The sequence below is a fragment of the Capra hircus genome, chromosome 24 (assembly GCF_001704415.2).
Source record: "Capra hircus breed San Clemente chromosome 24, ASM170441v1, whole genome shotgun sequence".
Lineage (NCBI taxonomy): Eukaryota > Metazoa > Chordata > Mammalia > Artiodactyla > Bovidae > Capra > Capra hircus.
In genome coordinates, this window is record NC_030831.1 from 60,214,894 (window position 1) to 60,235,882 (window position 20,989).

A 20,989-nucleotide genomic window follows, 5' to 3' on the forward strand; every position below is an offset into this window, starting at 1 on the left:
TCCTTACTTCTGCCCGCACGTCCTTCCAGGCCACGCTCCATACGTGATCTTTTGAAATGTGAGTCAGACAGTAAAGAATCTGCCTGCGATTCAGGAGACCCAGGTTCAATCCCCGGGTCAGGAAGATCCCCTGGAGGAGGGCATGGCACCCCCCTACAGGGTTCTGGCCTGGGGAATCGCATGGACAGAGGAGCCCGAAGAGCTATAGCTCACGGGGCCGCACAGGCAGACACGACCGACACAGACCGCATCACCCTGCTGCCGGCCATCAGGGCCTTCCCGCTGCGCTCTGAGCCACCCGGACCCACCCTCTTCTCACGAGGTCTCCTCCCGCAGCCTCCCCGCCGGCCCCTGGTCACCACTGGGCAGGGCCCCCGCCGGCCCCCACCACGTGGCACGCCGCCCACCGGCCCCTGGTCACCACGGGCACGCCGCCCACCGGCCCCTGCCACGTGTCTCGCTCCCGGCCGGCCCCCGCCATGGGCACGCCCCCCGCCGGCCCCTGGTCACCACTGGGCAGGGCCCCCGCCGGCCCCCACCACGTGGCACGCCGCCCACCGGCCCCTGGTCACCACGGGCACGCCGCCCACCGGCCCCTGCCACGTGTCTCGCTCCCGGCCGGCCCCCGCCATGGGCACGCCCCCCGCCGGCCCCTGGTCACCACTGGCGCGCCCCCCGCCGGGCCCCACCACGGGCGCGCTGCCCTTCCCGCCCTCTCAGCCGGGGCTCTGACCGCCGCCCTCTCTCCGCCCAGACCTGGGGACGCAGCCTCCGGCAGCTCGCAGACTGGCCGGCTCTGCCTTCCTCCCCGCATCGTGAGACGCGCTCGTCCGGGCTCCCCTAGGGGTCGGCTCCCCTTCATCCTCGAGGATTCATTTCACACCGAGCTCTGCCTTGACTGCTCTCTAAGGCACACCCCTGGTGGACCCTCTCACTACCATAAGCTTTCCCCATTCTAATCACAACCTACAGTATCTGCGTTACTCGTTTGTCTGTATCTGTGCTTCGGCAGTGCTGTGTGTGTGCACGCAGCGCATCCGAGTCTGTGCGGCCCCACAGGCTGTACCCCACCAGGCTCCTCTGTCCATGGGGCTTCTCAGACAGGAGTACTGCAGTGGGCTGCCATAGGCTCCGCCAGCGGATCTTCCTGACCCAAGGATGGAACCAGCACCGCTTGCGTCTGCACTGACAGGCAGATTCTTCACCACTGGAGCCGCCTGGGAAGCCTTAGACCAGGCTGTAAGCTCTGTGAGGACAAGGGTATCACTTCCATTTCCTCCACAAGATCTAACACGGTACCTGTCATGCAGACACAACCACCTCGTACAGTAATAAGGATTAAGTGAACTGACTAACACAGGGACAGTGCCTTAGCAGCGTGCCTGGTCCAGACTAAGATCTTAATGATCGTTACCCTCTAGTAGGAGTAGGGTGAGGACCAGTAATAGTGGCCGCAGCGGTAGTACAGTGAGTTCATTACGGGAATTAAGCAGCTCAGGAACGCAGACCTAACGTACCTGCAAACCCCTGAGCCTCGGAACCTGTGACTTTTCTGTGACTTCTCCCTCCCCTCCTCTTCCTTCACTCCCCTGTCAGCACGTCCTGTCAGTATCTCCTTGCCACTTTCTCTGAGTCACTCATCCTCTCCAGAGCTGTCCTCCCTGTGGTCCTCTGGGTTTCCATGATTAGATTAGCTGAGCGGGCGGTGCGGGAGGCTCTCCCGGCCCTCCCCCGGGACTCGGGCCGTTTATCTCCTTCAAGCGCCCTCCCATCAGGTCCCTCGCCCACTGTGGCTCTGCAGGGCTCATCAGAGCTCGCCGCACACAGGGCAAGCACTGCCAGAGAATGAGCCCCCGCTGGGACAGCTCCAGCCTCACCCTGATCTCAGTCAGGCTGGCCTCCTCACCCGCCCGACACAACACACCCTGTCGGTCCCTGCCCCAGAGGCGTTCGCTTGCTGCTGTCGTGCCCGGGACACACGTCCCCTCCTCTCCACTCAGCCATGTTCGAGTTCCTCAGGGTCCCAGCTTAAAAGCATTTTCCATCATGAATACATCTTCCATTCAGAGTTTCAAAGATTTCTAGCAACTCGGTATTTGTAAAACACTTCTTCCAACTAGACACACATTCAGTTCAGTTCAGTCGCTCAGTCGTGTCTGACTCTTTGTGATCCCATGAATCGCAGCACGCCAGGCCTCCCTGTCCATCACCAACTCCCGGAGTTCAGTCAGACTCATGTACATCAAGTCGGTGATGCCATCCAGCCATCTCATCCCCAGTCGTCCCCTTCTCCTCCTGCCCCCAATCTCTGCCAGCATCAGAGTCTTTTCCAATGAGTCAACTCTCCCCGTGAAGTGGCCAGAGTACTGGAGTTTCAGCTTCAGCATCACTCCCTCCAAAGAAATCCCAGGGCTGATCTCCTTCATAGCTCCTGCTAAAATAAGTTTTGGAAAATGCTTTTGTATTCAGTAATTGCTTTGTGTGGTTGTACAATTTCGAGCCCTCCTTCCTTCTCCCAAGGGTAAAACTGAGACCTCCTCCTGGCCTCGCCTACATTTCCCTGACACTCCACACCTAGCACAGAACTGGACACGTGGAAATGCAGAAAGACTAGGGGACCCGACGCCTTCCTGGGGTACCCAGTGCTGTGTGTCAGCCCCACGTGCATAGGGCAGGTGGTTCAGCCATCGCAACAGTGCTAGGAAGTAAGTATAAGTCACCTCTCCTGGATAATTTAAATGAGGGAAGGTTCTGAGAGGTTACGGTCCTTGCCCAAAGTTACACAGAAGCTTAATAGGAAATCTGACACCGAAGCCATGGGCTTTCTTTTTCTTTGGCCTGTATGTGGCCATGACTTTAGACCTCGCCCTGAGAGACACACAGAAGAGTCCACGGTGTCAGTGAGACCAGAAACGTAACCAAGCCTGTTCCCTGAAGGTGGGAGCTCTCAGCCGTGCAGTGCGCTCCAGTGCTCATGATCAGTGTGACCCCGTGGGCCGGAGCCCTCCAGGCTCCCCTCTCCATGGGACTCTCCAGGCAAGAATACTGGAGTGGGCTGCCATGCCCTCCCCCCTCCAGGGGATCTTCCCGACCTGGGGATCAAACCTGTGCCTCTTCCATCCAGCTGCATTGGCAGGCAGGATCTTTACCACCAGCGCCCCCTGGGAAGCCCGAGATCGGGGCTCACCCTGTCCTAATCCACCACCCCGGGACACAGGCCATCCCCCGCACCTCCACAGTCATCCTGGCCGACCAGCTCTCAATGCAAGTCGACGCCCCGGAGTGGGCCTGTCGCCTGCACAGGAAGGGAGGTGTGTTCTCACTCACCCAGGCACCTTCCCCCTTACTTTCTTCTGAAAGAAAACCCATCCCTCTCTCCCAGGGGCATTTCAGCTCGTCACCATGAGCTCTAGAAGACATCTGTTTAGAGAGCCTGCCTGAGTATTTGCTTTTTTCAAAAAGGAGTATGGCAACAATTATCAGCTGTAATTGGTATGGCCTTACAAAATCCACACTGGGCTTCCCAGGGACAAGGCAGCGTCGAGTCAAAGCAAGATCATGTAGACATATGCAAAGAGGTGGAGGCAGCGAGCTCGTGCTCTGCAGGAATCTGTGGTCCCGAGTCACGCTGAGGTTAACAAGGGCGCGGAAGCTGTCTAACCACAAATGTGAGCACTCACTGCCTTCCTGGAACCATACGAGGCACCGTGAAAGACGGCGAAAAGGAGCGCCATCACCCCCGTGTCGAGCTTCATGTACTTCCCGTCACTCGCTACTCCTCTGGCTCAAGATCTTAGAGACGAAAGCAAGGTTAGGCTAAGTAGGATATCCAGCTGTCTTATTCGGTCTAGGATAACAAAGCTGTTTTCCCAGGATGGGGTAACTGTGTGCTGCCAACCCCATCCCCGAAGCTCCGCACCTTCCTCCGGAGAGCTGGTGCTCAGTCAGTGTGAGCTGAATTACGTATGGATACACATAAAGCACATTTTTATCACAGTACCAATTTGCTCAGTGACTGACAGAAAAGCTGTTAATATCACTTCTTTGCAGTTTTTGCAACCAAATGTGCATTCTGTGACTGGAGAACCTAATGTTCAGTTCACATCACTGTGCTGGCTACTAGGCTAGTGTCTCTCAGCTCTATATTCTCCTTCCCATACTCCACGGGGCTGGGACTCTGCACATCACAGCTCCTCCGTTTCCAAGCAGCTCCCGGGTCCTGAGAGAGGAATGTTCTAGGGGGAGAACCAGAGGCGGGAGGAGAGGGACTCGCTCCTTTATCTGTGGGAGCTGCTTCTGGTTTCTGGAACCATTTCCACACCCCAGCCTCACACATCCACTGGAGGGCGCCCCCTTCTCAGCAACTCTAAATGCCTGGAGCCCAACCCAGGGAGATAACACCCCCTCTTCAGAGGTCGGTGTCTCACCTCCGTGCGAGGTGGGCACTAGGGGAGTGGCTCACCTCTAAACTCCTGGAGCCCAGTCCAAGGGTTATGATAACAGCCCCTTCTCAGAGGTCGGAGTCTCAGCTCCATGCGAGGTGGGCACTAGGGGGGTGGCTCACCTCTAAACTCCTGGAGCCCAGCCCAAGGGGATAACACTCCCTTCTCAGAGGGCTCCAGCCCAGCCTCCTCCAAACGTCTAGGTTCCAAGAGCCCCCAACTCCTGTCCTTTGCTCCCCCAGCCAGAGGGGCACAAGCTGTTTCCTCGAGTTACTGGTTATCATCTCCAGTGATACTTCAACATTTTTCGTTTTCAGTCCCTCATGTTAAATTCTCTCTGCTAAAATGACTGGTGTGGGTTTTACTCCCTGACTAGATCCTGAACTGATACAATTTTAGTGGACCCTTGAGTCACGTGGGGGTTAGGGGGACCAACCCTCCACACAGTGGGAAAATCCAGGCGCAGCTCCAGAGTTGGCCTCTGGTCCACATCACGGCTCCTCTGTACTCACAGTTCTCTGAATCTCACAGTTCTGCTCCACAGATGCACACGTAGGACTGTTTGCAGTATTTATAATTGAAAAAAAACCCACGTATGTGTGCACCCTCAAAGTTCACATCCACGTAGGTCAAGGGTCAAATGTATATTCCCTAGAAATAAGTTACATGGAAGTAGACCAGGCACTTTTCACAGCTGGCACTCTTCCTGCTGGACTTCCTGGGTGGCTCAGAGGTAGAGAATCCGCCTGCTGCTGGAGACATGGGTTCAATCCCCGTGTCGGGAAAATCCCCTGGAGAAGGAAATGGCAACCCACTCCAGTGTTCTTGCCTGGGGTAGCCTATGGACAGAGGAGCCTGGCAGCCCACAGTCCACGGGGTCGAGAAGAGTCAGACAGGGCTGAACAACAGCAACAGCAGGTCTTCCTGTTCCTAGGAGGTGGCCCTGCTTCTCTGGGAGGCTCCCCCCACCTTTCCTGTGCACAAAGACGCACAGAAGCTGCCTGAGAGATGCTTGCCAGCTCCTTTAAGACAAAGACAACCTGCGTTCACTAAAAGCTTTAACTCCAGTACTACACCCCACTCGTTCACACAAGCTTACCGAGCATCTGCTGCACGGGAGACTCACACGAAGATGAAAACCACACGGCTCCTGACTTCGAGGAACTCAGTCTAGAAAGGGCCTCAGATTCTTCTCTCAATACAGACAAAACCAAAGATCACAGATCCAGTTTCAGCCCGGACTCCATTGACGTCAGCCAGCCAAGTGACTCCCGAGGAACCAGGACCATCCCCTGAGCAGCAAAGCTCTCTAGCCTCCTGTTACTTACTAAGCACTCTCCGTAGGCAGAGCAGTCAAACTCGGCCAAAGATAATCACAGCCAAAGATGCTTCGCCTTCTTAAGGTTCGCAGGACAAACCTCTTTAGATGACAGCTAGAATATCTCCAAACAACCCTGGGCGTTTGCTCTAATGTCAGCTTCAATTCTTTCTTTCTCCCCTGGATAATCTGCCATGCCCTGGTTCACTCTAAGTAAAAGTCCTATGCTACATGCCTTAAAATTACATGTTTATATTTACATATGTATGTACATATGTATGTAAACATGCAGAAATATATAAGGATTTTTTTTTAATCCTTAGATCTTTATCTTCCTCCTCCCAATTCCATTCTTCTGCCTGGGAGCACAGTTCCAGATGGAATGGATTTTCATTTCTTTGTGGCCAGGTCCAAATAAAATGACTTTCTATTCTACACAATAAGAGCTGGGCACCTTGCTTGTCTTAAACGAAATAAATAGAAGAAGTAGAATGTGAAAAAATGAAAATAATACTGTATAAGGAACGAGGAATGTGAGGACTTCATATTCTAAATAGAATTCTTTAAGTAGGAAAAAATCCACAGCTATTTTTCCAGTCAATTTTGTTCTCTTATGTCCTTCTCTGGATAAGACACAGCTGAATTCCTCTAGGCAGCAAAATCACTGCTTGTGTGATTTGGCCATGAGTCAGTCTGAGATCAGCTCAAAGCCAGCCACAACCTCCAAGCCCATCCTGGTCTCAAGATGCTGTGAACATGCTTTTCTTGGTGCCGTGCCATTTAACACTCAGACTGACGCTGTCCCAGCAGTGCTTCAGGTAGCCTTCCCCAGCTTTACCGCTGGCTGCGCTTAACACAATGGCCAAGAGGCTGGTTTTGTCGTCTCTGCTGCACTCCTGGGGGTTCGAAGGCAGGACGGAAGAGCGGGCGTGTTCACACCCTCCTCCCTCTGCATGTACATCGTCGTCATAACTGCCCCCACTGATAGCTCTCCTATTATGGGAAAGCTAGGTACTCTTGCCTGGAAACTCCCATGGACGGAGGAGCCTGGTGGGCTGCAGTCCATGGGGTCGCGAAGAGTCAGACACGACTGAGCGACTTCACTTTCACTTTTCACTTTCATGCATTGGAGAAGGAAATGGCAACCCACTCCAATGTTCTTGCCTGGAGAGTCCCAGGGGCGGGGGAGCCTGGTGGGCTGCCGTCTATGGGGTCACACAGAGTTGGACACGACTGAAGCGACTTAGCAGCAGCAGCAGGTGCTTTACGTACATTAATTTCTTTTTTTTTTTTTTAGTTTTTTATTTTTTTAATTTTAAAATATTTAATTCTTACATGTGTTCCCAAACATGAACTCCCCTCCCACCTCCCTCCCCATAACATCTCTCTGGGTCATCCCCATGCACCAGCCCCAAGCATGCTGTATCCTGTATCACCATAGACTGGTGATTCAATTCTTACATGATAGTATACATGTTAGAATGCCATTCTCCCAAATCATCCCATCCTCTCCCTCTCCCTCTGAGTCCAAAAGTCCATTATACACAGCTGTGTCTTTTTTCCTGTCTTGCATACAGGGTCGTCATTGCCATCTTTCTAAATTCCATATATATGTGTTAGTATTCTGTATTGGTGTTTTTCTTTCTGGCTTACTTCACTCTGTATAATCGGCTCCAGTTTCATCCATCTCATCAGAACTGATTCAAATGAATTCTTTTTAACGGCTGAGTAATACTCCATTGTGTATATGTACCACAGCTTTCTTATCCATTCATCTGCTGATGGACATCTAGGAAACAACCTAGACGTACATTAATTTCTAATGATCCCAACAAACCTTCAAAGGAAGAATTAACACTGTTCTCTACATTTATAATACGAGGAACTTGAGAGTTATAAGCATTACATAATTTGTCAAGGGCACTCAATTTATAACTGATACAGATAGTGTTCAGATATATTTGCCTCTCTGGCCTAAACTGGTCTATTTTATTAACTGAATCTCACAGGCTTTATCACTGAACTATGCAAGCCCAGCAACAAGAGTTAAGTGGTGACTGACTACACGCAACCACCTCCCGCTGCCCTCTTGGAGAGGAACTGTTATAAGGCAGCGCAGAGCGCCAGGGCTCCTGCCACTTATAGGCAGTGCTTATGCTTAGGGCTGCAGGAGTTTGCTTCTAGGCTTCAAATGAGCGCTGTGCCCCTAGGCTCATTTTGAGAGTCATCACAGAGTAATTTGGGAGGAAATATAGTTGGATGGGCAGATAAAAGCATGTGCCTACCACAACCTTCTACATACAGATTTGAGTGAGTCAATTAGAAGGCCAGAAACGGGTCCCATCAAAATGATAGATACCCTGACACAGAGAATAATAACCAGCTGTAAAACTCCATTCTGACACCGGCAACAGAAGCAAGCAACGTCCTGCTGAGGAAAGCCATGGAATTGAGAGAATTTCAAGGGCCCCCAGAAGTCCTTCAGTATTTACGGTACAGTGGCCACAGACTGTTTTTATTAGCTGCTTCATCAGCTTCTCAGCCACCTTGGGCTGTCCTGAAGTTTTTTAAATTCCAAAATAATTTACATCAACACTTTTACATTTTTAAATGTTTACACTTATCCTTTAAAAAAGATTAAATGGAAAGGCTGAATTCCTCCTTATTAGACTTGCTCCTCTTGTGACGATACAATAGGGGACACAGTACAATACAATATGGGTCCTACACCCAGAACGCCTGTCTTCTGTACTTCTCAGGGAAAGGACCTTTAAAAATAGTACTGAGGATACTGAATGTGAAGCGGAGAAATTTTGCTTATTCATCAACTTATATTTGCTCTTTGATACAGCCATGTTCAAAGCAGGTTAGTTCTTTGTAGACATTTAAAACATTTGAGTGGGAAAAAGTCTTCCTGTTTGAAAAGAAATCATACACTTGTACCATACTGAAAATCTGTTTATTTTCGATACCTGTTGAGAGGTCGGTCGGTGCTTTTCCCCCTCAGCTTCATTCAGACATGGACCGGGGAGATGGCTCCATCAAATACATCCTCTCGGGAGAAGGCGCAGGCGTCGTGTTTACCATCGACGACACCACTGGAGACATCCACGCCATTCAGAGGCTCGACCGAGAGGAGAGGGCCCAGTACACTCTCAGGGCTCAGGCCCTGGACAGGCGCACAGGCAGGCCGATGGAGCCGGAGTCCGAGTTCATCATCAAAATCCAAGACATCAACGACAACGAGCCCAAGTTCCTGGACGGGCCTTACGTCGCCACTGTGCCGGAAATGTCACCCGTGGGTAAGACGGGGGTACACTGATCCCCACAAACAGCAGTCCCCCTCTAGCAGGCCCTCCCGCCTCAAGGGAGAGAGGGAGAGAAACAGTCCCCAAAACACAAAGCTGCACCGAGCTACTCAAACATGAAACCAGCCACGGTACAGACAGCGGCGGTACTGCGCCCAGCACTGTCGCTCAGCTCCGGGTCTCCTGCATTGATTTTTATTCGCGTATTTATCTGACCGCACCAGGTCCTGGTTGTGGCGCCTGGGATCTGGGATCTTCAATCTTTATTGCACCACGTGAGATCTTTAGCTGCAGCATGTGGGATCTAGTTCCCCAACCAGGGACGGAACCTGGGTCCCCTGCATTGGGAGCGTGGAGTCTTAGCCACTGAACTACCAGGGCAATCCCCAGTTCCGGTTCTTAAAAAGCAAAACAAAAGATAGATGATAGATCTGTAGGCAGATAATATTTGATTCATAAGGGAGAAGCATTTTGGTATTACCAAAAGAGGAATGAGGAGCCCAAAGCCTGTGTTGGCCTTACAAGTTATGAAGAATTTAAGACACAAATAACTCCCATCCCCACTAAAGAGGTACTTTTGCACTAAGCGGTTATAGAAGCTTGACCGAGAAACAGGCCCTCCCAAGGAAGCAGACGTAACGTTTGCAGATGCTTTAAAACTGCCCGTCAGGCACCCAGTCATGAGCAGCTCAGCCTGAACGGGCGTCCACCGCCTCTCTTTCTCAGGGACTTCTGTCATCCAGGTGACGGCCACCGACGCAGATGACCCGACCTACGGCAACAGCGCCAGGGTGGTGTACAGCGTCCTGCAGGGCCAGCCGTATTTCTCTGTGGACTCCAAAACAGGTACGTGATGGGGCAGCTGAGCCAGAGGCATTTGTTTATTCTCCAATAATCTGTAACTGCAATTTAGGACAGACCAACTCTCCGTTTCAAGAACTCTCCAGACAGTGCACTAGCTAGGAAGATGGTTATAAGCGTCAGGGTGAAGAGAGCAAGCTAGCGCCGCCCAGGGATTAAGAGCAGCGTGGTGCACAGACAGTGTGCTGGGACTGCTTGGAGACACCCAAAGAACTGCCTCCGCAAAAGGACCTCCTCACTAGCCTTCAAAAAAAATAATAATATCAATAATCCTATGGCTGTATTCACTCCCCAGGAGTAAGGGCTTTCAGAACCCCAAGAGGACCCAGGAGGCCTGGCAGAGTGACCTGGGCTCACATCGCTGCTGCTGCTGCTGAGTCGCTCAGTCGTGTCCGACTCTGTGCAACCCCATAGACAGCAGCCCACCAGGCTCCCCCAGCTCTGGGACTCTCCAGGCAAGAACACTGGAGTGGGCTGCCATTTCCTTCTCCAAGGCATGAAAGTGAAAAGTGAAAGTCAAGTCGCTCAGTCGTGTCTGACTCTTAGCAACCCCATGGACTGCAGCCCACCAGGCTCCTCCGTCCATGGGATTTTCCAGGCAAGAGTACTGGAGTGGGGTGCCATTGCCTTCTCCGGGGCTCACTATAGAACCAGGATAACTGGTTTTGAAACTAGGGAGAGCCTTAGGCAAATCTTCCAGTCCATCGCCACTCGCTTAGTGGATAAGGAAATCATGGATGGAGACCCAGGAAAGTGCTCCCGGTTGTAGACATCTCCCCTGACCTGCAACCCAGCCTTCTTCCCACCAGTCCACCCCGTACGAAGCCGAGAGCAAGGCTGGAGTGAAGGGAGCTCAGAGCACGGGGTGTGGCCCCGAGAAAGGAGGTGCTCAGTGGGATGCTCTGACGGGGGGCCGCCTAGGGAGCTGGGCGGGCACGGGCCACGTCTAGAAAAGGACAAGGCGACAGCCAACAAGTCAATTTGCTTTGGGTGTTCTGCTTTGTTTCCAGTTTTATTCAAGAACTTTGACAACAGAATGTATAGTTTATCTATGAAGAATTCCCTTTAACCGTTTTGAATTGGGCAGAGCAACTCAGATATTATTGCTATTAATATATAATATCATTCCATATTCTTATCTTGCACTTGTGCCAGACTCTCTCCCTTTTAAAATACATTCATAGATCTCACCATATTTGAGAGTCCCAACAATCTTGTAAACTTGTAAAATATATAGAAGCATTATTACTTCATTTTACATATGGGAAAATTAACATATGGACCTAAGAGTAATTAACAAAAAAACTTGAGTAAACTTACAGCCACAGAGACAAAGTCAAGGCCAAAACTCAAAGTCATCTTTTTACATGAAATAGAAAAAACACATTTTATTAGCAACCTGATAGAATTTTTTCCAGAAGTCCTCAGGGGAACCAGGTATTCAGAAAATTATGTCATAAAAGTAGAGAGTATAAATTAGTAGGAGGAAAGAAAAAAAGGTTCCAGTTAGGGATTTCTATAAAATACTTATTTTCACCATTCTATAAATGGAGGGAGGGACCATGAGGGGGTGCCCACAGGGAGGAAAATACAGACAGGAAGAGGGTAATATGTCCTTTACATCGTTAAGAGGAAACTTACATTATTTTGACAGCTCCCAAGGGGCATCTATAGTGTTAAGGTGAAAAATACATAAAAAGATAGTTACTGCCGTGCCCCGGGGGCATTTATAACAAGAAAACACTGCACATTTCACTTTAGACTGTTGCTGCTGTGACGCGACACGTACATTGTAGGAGTGAAGCGAGGACAGGCTTGTGGCTCCCCATTTCTCCCCTTGGCATGCAAAGGTCTGCTGAGCCAAGGGTCATGTAGTCAACGTGCACTAAACAAGCCTTTAATCTTTGCCTAGAGAGCACAGAAGTCAACTTTTCTAAGTGGAAGCATTACAAGGAAGATCAAACATGCCCACACATCCTTGGCAGGATCAAAACGACACATTTCACAGGATTCTGACTTAGACCCCTCTCCCTAAATGGAAGCTCATTATCATACCCTGATGATACACACCATCTGGGCAAGTTCATCTCATATGGATGTTAACAATAAACATCTCAGAGCATCTTCTATGTCTTAAGTCACAGAATGCAGTGAAGCACAGAGGTAGGCAGAGCCTAATAAACCAGACTGAACAGACAGCAAAAAGAAGAGCAAATCTGAATTCCACCCCTGCTTCCAGGCACTGGGGAGGCAGGAGAAAGCAGCCTGGGAATGAGGCTGCTGGAAAAAGAGAACCTCACACTAGTAGGGCTCCAGCGACTGGAGAGAGAGCTGAAGGAGAAGGATCTAAACTCGCAGACTTGCGGACTATGAGGCTTTGTTTTCCCACCTGAAGCCGTTTGTCGGGTGAGAGGGAGCAGCCCTGAAGTCGCTGCAGACCCACAGGTCCCAGGTCTGCTAGAGGGCCTCTGCTGCCACCTCCTGGTCCTTCCCGGGAATGCGCGGTAGGAACCAGCCCGCCAGGCCCGACTCCATGGAGAGGGGTCTCAGCGAGCTCGAGGAGTTGCTGGTGGACAGGGAGGCCTGGCATGCTCTGGTCCATGGGGTCGGGAAGAGTCGGACACGACTGAGCAACTGAACTGAACTGAAGCCCTTCCGGCTGGAACAATCTTTACTCATTAACCCTCTGATTAAGCACAGCGCTGTTTTTTTTTTTTTAAGCTGGGGATTCCCTGATGGCTCACTGATAAAGAATCTGTGTGCAATGCAGGAGGCGCGGGTTCGATCCCTGGGTTGGGAATATCCCTTGGACAGGGAAATGGCAGCCCACTCCAGTATTCTTGCCAGGGAAATCCCATGGACACAGGAAACTGGCCGGGTACAGACCATGGGGTCGCAGAAAGTTGGACACGACTGAGCTAAAACGGCATTCTGACCTCAAGTGTAATGAAACAGGTGCCTTGCATCCCTGGCAAGGCACAGGGAGGAGCCTAGAGCCCAGTCTTTAAAACAGGACGGGTGGCTCTGCTTTTAGAAACAAAGCCCGTTTCCCTCCTGCAGGTGTGATTAGGACCGCGCTCACGAACATGGATCGAGAGGCCAAGGAGTACTATGAGGTGATCATCCAAGCCAAGGACATGGGAGGGCAGCTCGGAGGGCTGGCGGGCACCACGACCGTCAACATCACCCTCTCGGACGTCAACGACAACCCGCCCCGCTTCCCCCAGAGTGAGTACCCAACTGGCGAGAGTGCCGCTGTCAAGGCAGAGCAGCCGCGACGGAGGCGAAAGAGAAAGGCCGCTCTGAGCCCCTCTTGAGTTCAGTTATTCCTGGGTTCCTTTCGGGCATTTATCATGCAATCCTCACATCACCATTTCCCTCCTAGGTCCAACTTCCCAGAGCACTAAACCAGCGTTTCTCTATTTTTCACGATCACCTCCCTCGGGAGCCCTTTTAGACCCTTTTTTTCCTTGAGTGTCATGCCCTGACCGCTCCCCTCATACAGCTAAATATTAAGCAAGAAGATTTTGTTGGGTAGGGATGAACGTTAGATTTGTAATATCTACGTTTTTTTCACCTCTCTCCAACAAGAATCGATTTTTTGTACCTGTTGAGAATGCACACAGGGAGACTAAGCCAAAGCTTGAGGTGAACGTAGTGACCTATTGGATCACTTAACCCCTCGATTCACAGCAGGTACTGAGTGCTTGCTTTGTAAGGACCCTGGGCATGCGGGGCACAAGATTCTTGAAGCGAAGTCCGTGACCTTGTGAAGCTTAAAGTCCACTTGGGAGAACATGTACTTGGTATTCATCAAAATTTAAGCAGGAAGCAGCAATGTGCCAACTGGTTAGCGCAGAATGACGCCTTCACAATAAGCCAAGATGAGTAAAGACTTAATAAAAGGATGAGACTTCAACCAGGTATTAAATAATATAACAGAGTCAAACAGGAGAAAAAAGAAAACACTCCAGAAAGGGGAAGCTGTTCATTCACTTAAAAAATTTTGTTTCAAGCAACATTCTAGATATGGGATATAAAGCCCTGGAAATAAAGCTGCAAATGTAATTTTATGTTCAAAGATCCCGAAAATGAAGACCTGCTCTTTTATTGATTCAAATGTTCAGTTTCTAATGGAAGTCACTGCAAAGTTTTTGAGCAAGTGAGAGACATAAAGAAAGGCTAAGCTGATGGCCACCCAGAGCACTGGTTGGCAGGAATGGAGACTAGAAGCAGGAGAGTGTGGCAGGAGGCTTTCAGCAGGGTCCAGATTTGAACTGATAAGAACGTAGGGAAACAGAAGAAGAAGTGGGACGGGACAAATAAGAAAACTTGGATTTCTGTCTCTGATTTCTTGGCTAAGGGAAGGTGGAGTCAAAGACAACAAGGGTGTTGTAGGTCTGGGCGACAGGGAAAGACTGTCCTAATGGGAGAAACAGAGATACCTGGCGGGACTGGTGGCAGGCAGGCGAGGAGGAAGACAGACTCTGCCTTGAACATGAATGACAGCAGGACGCTCAGGCTGGACTAAGGAAGGCGGAATACAGAGCTATGACTGTGGAAAGGAGACCAGGAATGAAGACGTGAATCTGAGCAGCAGATTCTAAAAGGGAGCAACTGGAGAAGAGAGAGCAGCCGACGCAATCCCAGGTGAAAGACTCAACCAGGATCAACACCACTAAACTAAGACAGAGCCGAACCAGCCCACCTGCTGAAGCGCCACACTGTGGGTAAACCACTCACCTATGTAAAAACAAGAGTAACATTCAAATACTTACATACAACTGGAATCCATAACGTCCCCATGAGGTTTCATGAAACCGGAAGACAAGATACCAGATGAGTGTTCTACAAGTGATGTGAACAAGGAGGTTCCTGAGTTGATTGCTTCTACGCTTCAGAAGACTAGAGCATGATGAAACAGTTTATGAAATGACATATGGACTGGTTTCTTACGTGCTCTGCTGACCCATCTCTACCATTTCATGAATGGCTCACACTGCACACACGAGACTACAGATTCTTGAACATCCCTGGACTGTCCTCTGGCTTTGTAATCTGACACCAGACAGATCTCCGAGAAGGCAGAAAGAGAAGAAGGGCAAAGTTATCACACAGTTCATATAGATTTGGACCTACTGTAGGAAAGTTACAGTGAATCCTGCTTTCCTTCTTTTTCACAAATATTACCATAACTGATTAGGGGTTGCTGACACAATGACACACCTCCTATTTTATACTGAAGAAGCGCAGTCACCTTTAACAAAATATAATGGAATATCAAGACCTCAGGCTACTTATTTCTAACAATGCATTATATGTAGAAATCGTATGGACAAGATGTTTGTTTTGACACAGAACGCTTACCTTTCCGGGAGAAAATTGTTTTTCCCAAACATGTTCTGCAGTAGCAAAGTCTGCTCCATCAACAACTTTGGAAGAGAATGCAGAGAGATGAAATCCAAGCGCCTGCAGTTTAGCGCAGACATTAGCCACTTCCTGGCTCGCGTCGGCAAAGAACAGCCATTGTTTCTCCTCCCGTTCGAGGGAGGCTGCTGAGCGCTGGCTGGGTGCCGTCAGCCCCCAGGTCACTGTGAGAAGGCAGCGCTCACACCCCGACTTCCCGGGGTGACGCCCCACAGCCCGCAATGCGCGCGAGAACCAGAGGCGCCGTGTGCGTACAGAAGGCGGTTGTTAGACTGAGTCTGTAGTCATCCACACCATGACCGACAGAAGAGTGAAGAGCGTCAAAGGGCTGAGCCCAGAGGAGGCAAGTTAATGAAAATGCTGCTCCGCGGAGATGAACATGAACCGAACGAGTGGATTCGGGCTATCAGGTTGAAAAGAACACCACCGGCTCTGAGCTCCCCACGCAGGTGAGAACTCTGGGGGCATCGTCTTCCAGAAAAGAGAACGAGCAGCACCGAGATGTGTCCGCGGAGAAGCCACCAGGGCGCAGCCCCAGTGCAGACACCCCGAGGGACGGCCCGCACAGACGCCGGCAGAGCGGGGCTCCGGGGCCGGGCCGCCTCTGCAGGGCGCCGGTCAGCACCGAACATGGGCAGCCGGTCACAGACGGGTGCTCGGCGTGCCGGCCGGGCCACAGAGGAAGACACGTGCCTCTGAAACACAAATCGTATACGCAGGCATTCTGTGACCACAGCAGAATTAACCCTGGGGGCCAGTGAATCAGGAAGGGCTGAAAGGCTGGAAAGCAGGGCGCTCCCTACCACATTGGAGTCACAGCCACTGAGGTAAGCAGTGTCTTTGCTTTCCTCCTGTCCTCCTAGGATTATGATCGACAGATCTTGGCCCCTCCTCATCCGACATCCAGTGCAGGCTGTAACCCAGTAACGTCTGCTTAGCCCTTTGGATCTGTTTTTTCATCGGTAGAACTCAAGTTTTAACTTTGGATGATGAAAAAGATGTTTTGCACAGCGTGGTGGATGTGATGTGATACGGGGGAGGCGCTTTTTTGTGTAGTGACAGGTTACAAAAACTGCATGTTCTGACTTCTTCACAGAACATTACCAGATGAGTGTGTTGGAATCAGCTCCAGTTAGCTCGACTGTGGGGAGGGTGTTTGCCAAGGACCTGGATGAAGGAATCAACGCGGAGATGAAGTACACGATCGTGGATGGGGATGGGGCGGACGCATTCGACATCAACACGGATCCCAACTTCCAAGTGGGCATCATAACCGTCAAGAAGGTAACCGAGCTCCTTCCAAGTCATTTCAGGGGAGGCTTTGAGCATGTATGCAATATTAGTAAGGACTGTTATATTATTAATAGCATTGCTTTAAATCCTCTGGTAAACACTTTCCTGTCATTAAGAAAGAAAAACCTCTTGGACTTTCCTGGCAATCCAGTGGTTAAGACTCCAGCTTACAAGGCAAGGGCATCTGCCGGCTACGTCGCTCAGTTGTGTCCAACTCTTTGCGACCCCCACAGACTGTAACCCCCCAGGCTCGTCCGTCCATGGGATTAGCTCAGCAAGAATACTTGCCTGGGATGCCATTTCCTTCTCCAGGGGATCTTCCCAACTCAGGGATCGATCTACCCGCATCTCCTGTGTCTCCTGCATTGGCGGGCAGGTTCTTTACCACTAGTGCCACCTAGGAAGCCCCAGGGCAAAGTTCAATCCCTGTTCAGGGAACTAAGATCCTATGTGCTGCACATCAAGGCCAAAAACACAGACAAAACAACAAAGAAAACCCCTTACTCCTTTTGTTCACATGTGAACACTGGCTGTGTCATCATTTTACAGGAAGGGTACCCTTCAGTTCAGTCGCTCAGTCGTGTCCGGCTCTTTGCGACCCCATGGACTGCAGCATGCCAGGCCTCCCTGTTCATCACCCACTCCCAGAGCTTACTCAAACTCATGTCCATCGAGTCGGTGATGTCATCCAAACATCTCATCCTCCACTGTCCCCTTCTCTTCCTGCCCTCAATCTTTCCCAGCATCAGGGTCTTTTCAAATGAGTCAGTTCTTCATCAAGTGGCCAAAATATTGGAATTTCAGCTTCAATATCAGTCCTTCCAGTGAACACCCAGGACTGATCTCCTTTAGGATGGACTGGTTGGATCTCCTTGCAGTCCAAGGGATTCTCAAGAGTCTTCTCCAACACCACAGTTCAAAAGCATCAGTTATTTGGTGCTCATCTTTCTTTATAGTCCAACTCTCACATCTATACAGGACTATTGGAAAAACCATAGGTTTGACTACACGGACCTTTGTTAGCAAAGTAATGTCTCTGCTTTTTAATATGCTGTCTAGGTTTGTCATAGCTTTTCTTCCAAGGAGCAAGTGTCTGATTTCATGGCTTCAGTCACCATCTGACTGCAGTGATTTTGAAGCCCCCCAAAATAGTCTCTCACTGTTTCCATTTTTGCCCCATCTATCTGCCTTGAAGTGATGACATTGGATGCCATGATCTTAGTTTTTGAATGTTGAGTTTAAAGCCAGCTTTTTCACTCTCCTCTTTCACTTTCATCAAGAGGCTCTTTAGTTCACTTTCTGCCATAGGATAGTGTCATCTGTGTATCTGAGGTTATTGATATTTCTCCTGGCAATCTTGATTCCAGCTTGGGCTTCATCCAGCCCAACATTTCGCATATAAGTTAAATAAGCAGGGTGACAATATACAGCCTTGAGGTACTCCTTTCCCAATTTGGAAACAGTCTTTTGTTCCATGTTCAGTTCTAACTGTTGCTTCTTGACCTGCATCCAGATTTCTCGGGAGGCAGGTCAGGTGGTCTGGTATTCCCATCTCTTGAAGAATTTTACACAGTTTGTTGTGATCTGCACAATCAAAGGCTTTGGTGTAATCAATAAAGCAGAAGTAGATGTTTTTCTGGAATTCTCTCACTTTTGCAATGATCCAGTGGATGTTGATAGTGTGATCTCTGGTTCCCCCTATGTGGCATGCCTCAAGTTATAAATTAATAATACATTGCTTACCATGACTAGTAACTATTAACAAGGTAAAAGTTCGAAGTTTTGGATAATTATTGTCTCTTTAAGGTAAAAATTATCTTTAAAAAATTAAGCAATCAAAAAAGGAAATTTTGAGGTTTCAGTATATTTTAAATTTTATTTTATATCTTAAAATAATATTTAATCAACTCTTTGCAATCCCATGGACTATAGCCCACCAGGTTCCTCTGTCCATGGATTTCCTAGGCAAGAATATTGGAGTGGGTTGCAATTTCCTACTCCAGGGGATCTTCCTGACCAAGGGATAGAAGCCACGGCTCCTAAACTGCAGGCACATTCTTTATCATCTTCTGCATTATAGGCAGGGCCACCAGGAGAGCCCCCTTAATAATAACACAATACTATTAGTTTATATCAAATTACTAGAATATATCTTAGACCTTACTGTAAGCCATTAATTTAAAAAATATTAACTATTACAGTTTTGTATATAATGAGATTAGTCACAGTGTTAAGGCTGTATCTGAAAGGAATCTCAAAAATCTCAGCTCCCTTACCTGGAGAAAAGATTAAATTTCGTAAGACAGAATACTGTCTTTCACTGTCATTGCTAAAACTAGATCCATGTTTAATCAAAATATTTATCCGTTTCGCCAAGGTCACTCAGAGAAGGCAATGGCACCCCACTCCAGTACTCTTGCCCAGAAAATCCCATGGATGGAGGAGCCTGGTGGGCTGCAGTCCCTGGAGTCGCTAAGAGTCACACATGACTGAGCGACTTCACTTTCATGCATTGGAGAAGGATATGGCAACCCACTCCAGTGTTCTTGCCTGGAGCATCCCAGGGCTGGGGGAGCCTGGCGGGCTGCCGTCTATGGGGTCACACAGAGTCGGACACGACTGAAGCGACGCAGCAGCAACAGTGGCAGCAAGGTCACTTGGATTTCTCTTCTGACCTTATGAGGTGTCAGAAAATGGAATTAAGAGAGAGGTCAGTAAGTTGAGTAGATGGACAAGTCAAATGTAATAAATACTTTACAGGCTATTGACTAATCAATCTATACTTTTGGAACAACAGTCACTCGGATGCTCAATCCACACCCATCTTTCATTAGTAATGTCATGTAAAATTGAAACAAAAGTTCTGCTTTTGATTTATTTCTCTCGGGCCTATTATTTGTCTAAAATAGCACATACTTTTTCGAAAAGAGAAATTAAGTTGAATTGATAGAATTGGATCCTCATAAAGCCACGCTGATCACTACTCAGCACCTTGGGTCTTTTTGCCTTTCAAGTAATCCATCAATTGACTTTCAGTCTCTTAATTTAAGTGGGTTCCCTGGTGGCTCAGAGGGTAAAGCGTCTGCCTGCAGTGTGGGAGACCTGGGTTCAATCCCTGTCGGGAAGATCCCCTGGAGAAGGAAATGGCAACCCACTCCAGTACTCTAGCCTGGAAAATTCCATGGACAGAGGAGCCTGGTAGGATATAGTCCATGGGGTCGCGAAGAGTCGGACACGACTGAGCGACTTCACTTTCACTCTTAATTTAAATGCTTCAAAGATAACTTGAAATATATAATTTTCAGAATATTCTGTATTCTATGTATGAGCTTGATCTTATGTCTTCAGTGTGTCTACCATCTTCCAGCATTCAGTAAACAATTGTTTCCAGTCCACTCCCCTCTCTGGCCACAAAGCAGAAAGCTTTTGTATTTTATCAAACCTAAGGTGCCATGAATTCTCATCATTGTTTTATATATCACATTAAAAAAAAAACAACACTCTGCTCGTTTTAATGGTGCAGAGCTTTCTTATTCCTCGGTCTGTAGTCACTGGAGAAGCTCCTGCAAACCCAGACGTATCTGCTTCACTGTTATCTGTGCTGTTGCTTCCGTGTCATTCTGCCTACACAGCGACTTTTGTTTCGATGTTGAATCATAAGACAATCTTCTCAAAGACATTTTGGGAGGCAGCAAAATTCAGCACATGTATCACCAACACACGCAGAACTCACATGAAGTGCAGCCCTGATGACTCTGCCCAGGTTTAGCCAGCCTAGACACTGGCAACTGCATCCCGCCTCCCACGGAAGCTCCAGGGTGCCGTCAATTGCAGAAGCAACTCGATCTCCAAAATGTCAAAGCATGAAAACACTGGTATCGTCTGGTCACTGAAATATAGCAATGAAACATCTGTATATATCGCCACTCCACTAGCACACGTTAATACGTTGGCTAGCTTTGCACTACACAAGGTAACAACATTTGGGGGTTTTAAGCGCTCCCTAGGCACTGGGGAATAAAAATCTGACTGAATCTTAGTCTTTGCCCTTTAGTATCGTGAAGGCAGCTAACACAGAAAGAAAGTAGACAAAGTGCTGTGGGAGAAGAGGGAATGATTGATCCTGCTTAGGGGAACTGCGTTGCTATTTTCTGACATAGTTTTCATCACTCAATTTTCAGGGATACGATGGCTTCATTTTTATGTGCTCCAACTCTAGGAAATTCCCTGAATTTAACTAGGGGTCTCAGACATTCTACTCTTTTATTTATCATTTAAATATGTAAAAACATGTACAAAAACTTCTCAAGAGAGAAATGTCAAACTCATATATCAATTAT

At 49.1% G+C, this 20,989-nt stretch overlaps 1 protein-coding gene across 1 annotated transcript in view; it reads left to right on the top strand.

Moving 5' to 3' along the window:
- The window catches only part of CDH20 (cadherin 20), a 213,400-nt gene that overhangs the window by 161,469 nt on the left and 30,942 nt on the right, over window positions 1-20,989 (top strand). Inside the window, exons 3-6 of the mRNA XM_018039785.1 lie at window positions 8,768-9,062; window positions 9,795-9,914; window positions 12,990-13,157; window positions 16,453-16,640. Coding sequence (XP_017895274.1) covers window positions 8,768-9,062; window positions 9,795-9,914; window positions 12,990-13,157; window positions 16,453-16,640 — 771 coding nt within the window. The remainder of the gene's footprint in view (window positions 1-8,767; window positions 9,063-9,794; window positions 9,915-12,989; window positions 13,158-16,452; window positions 16,641-20,989) is intronic.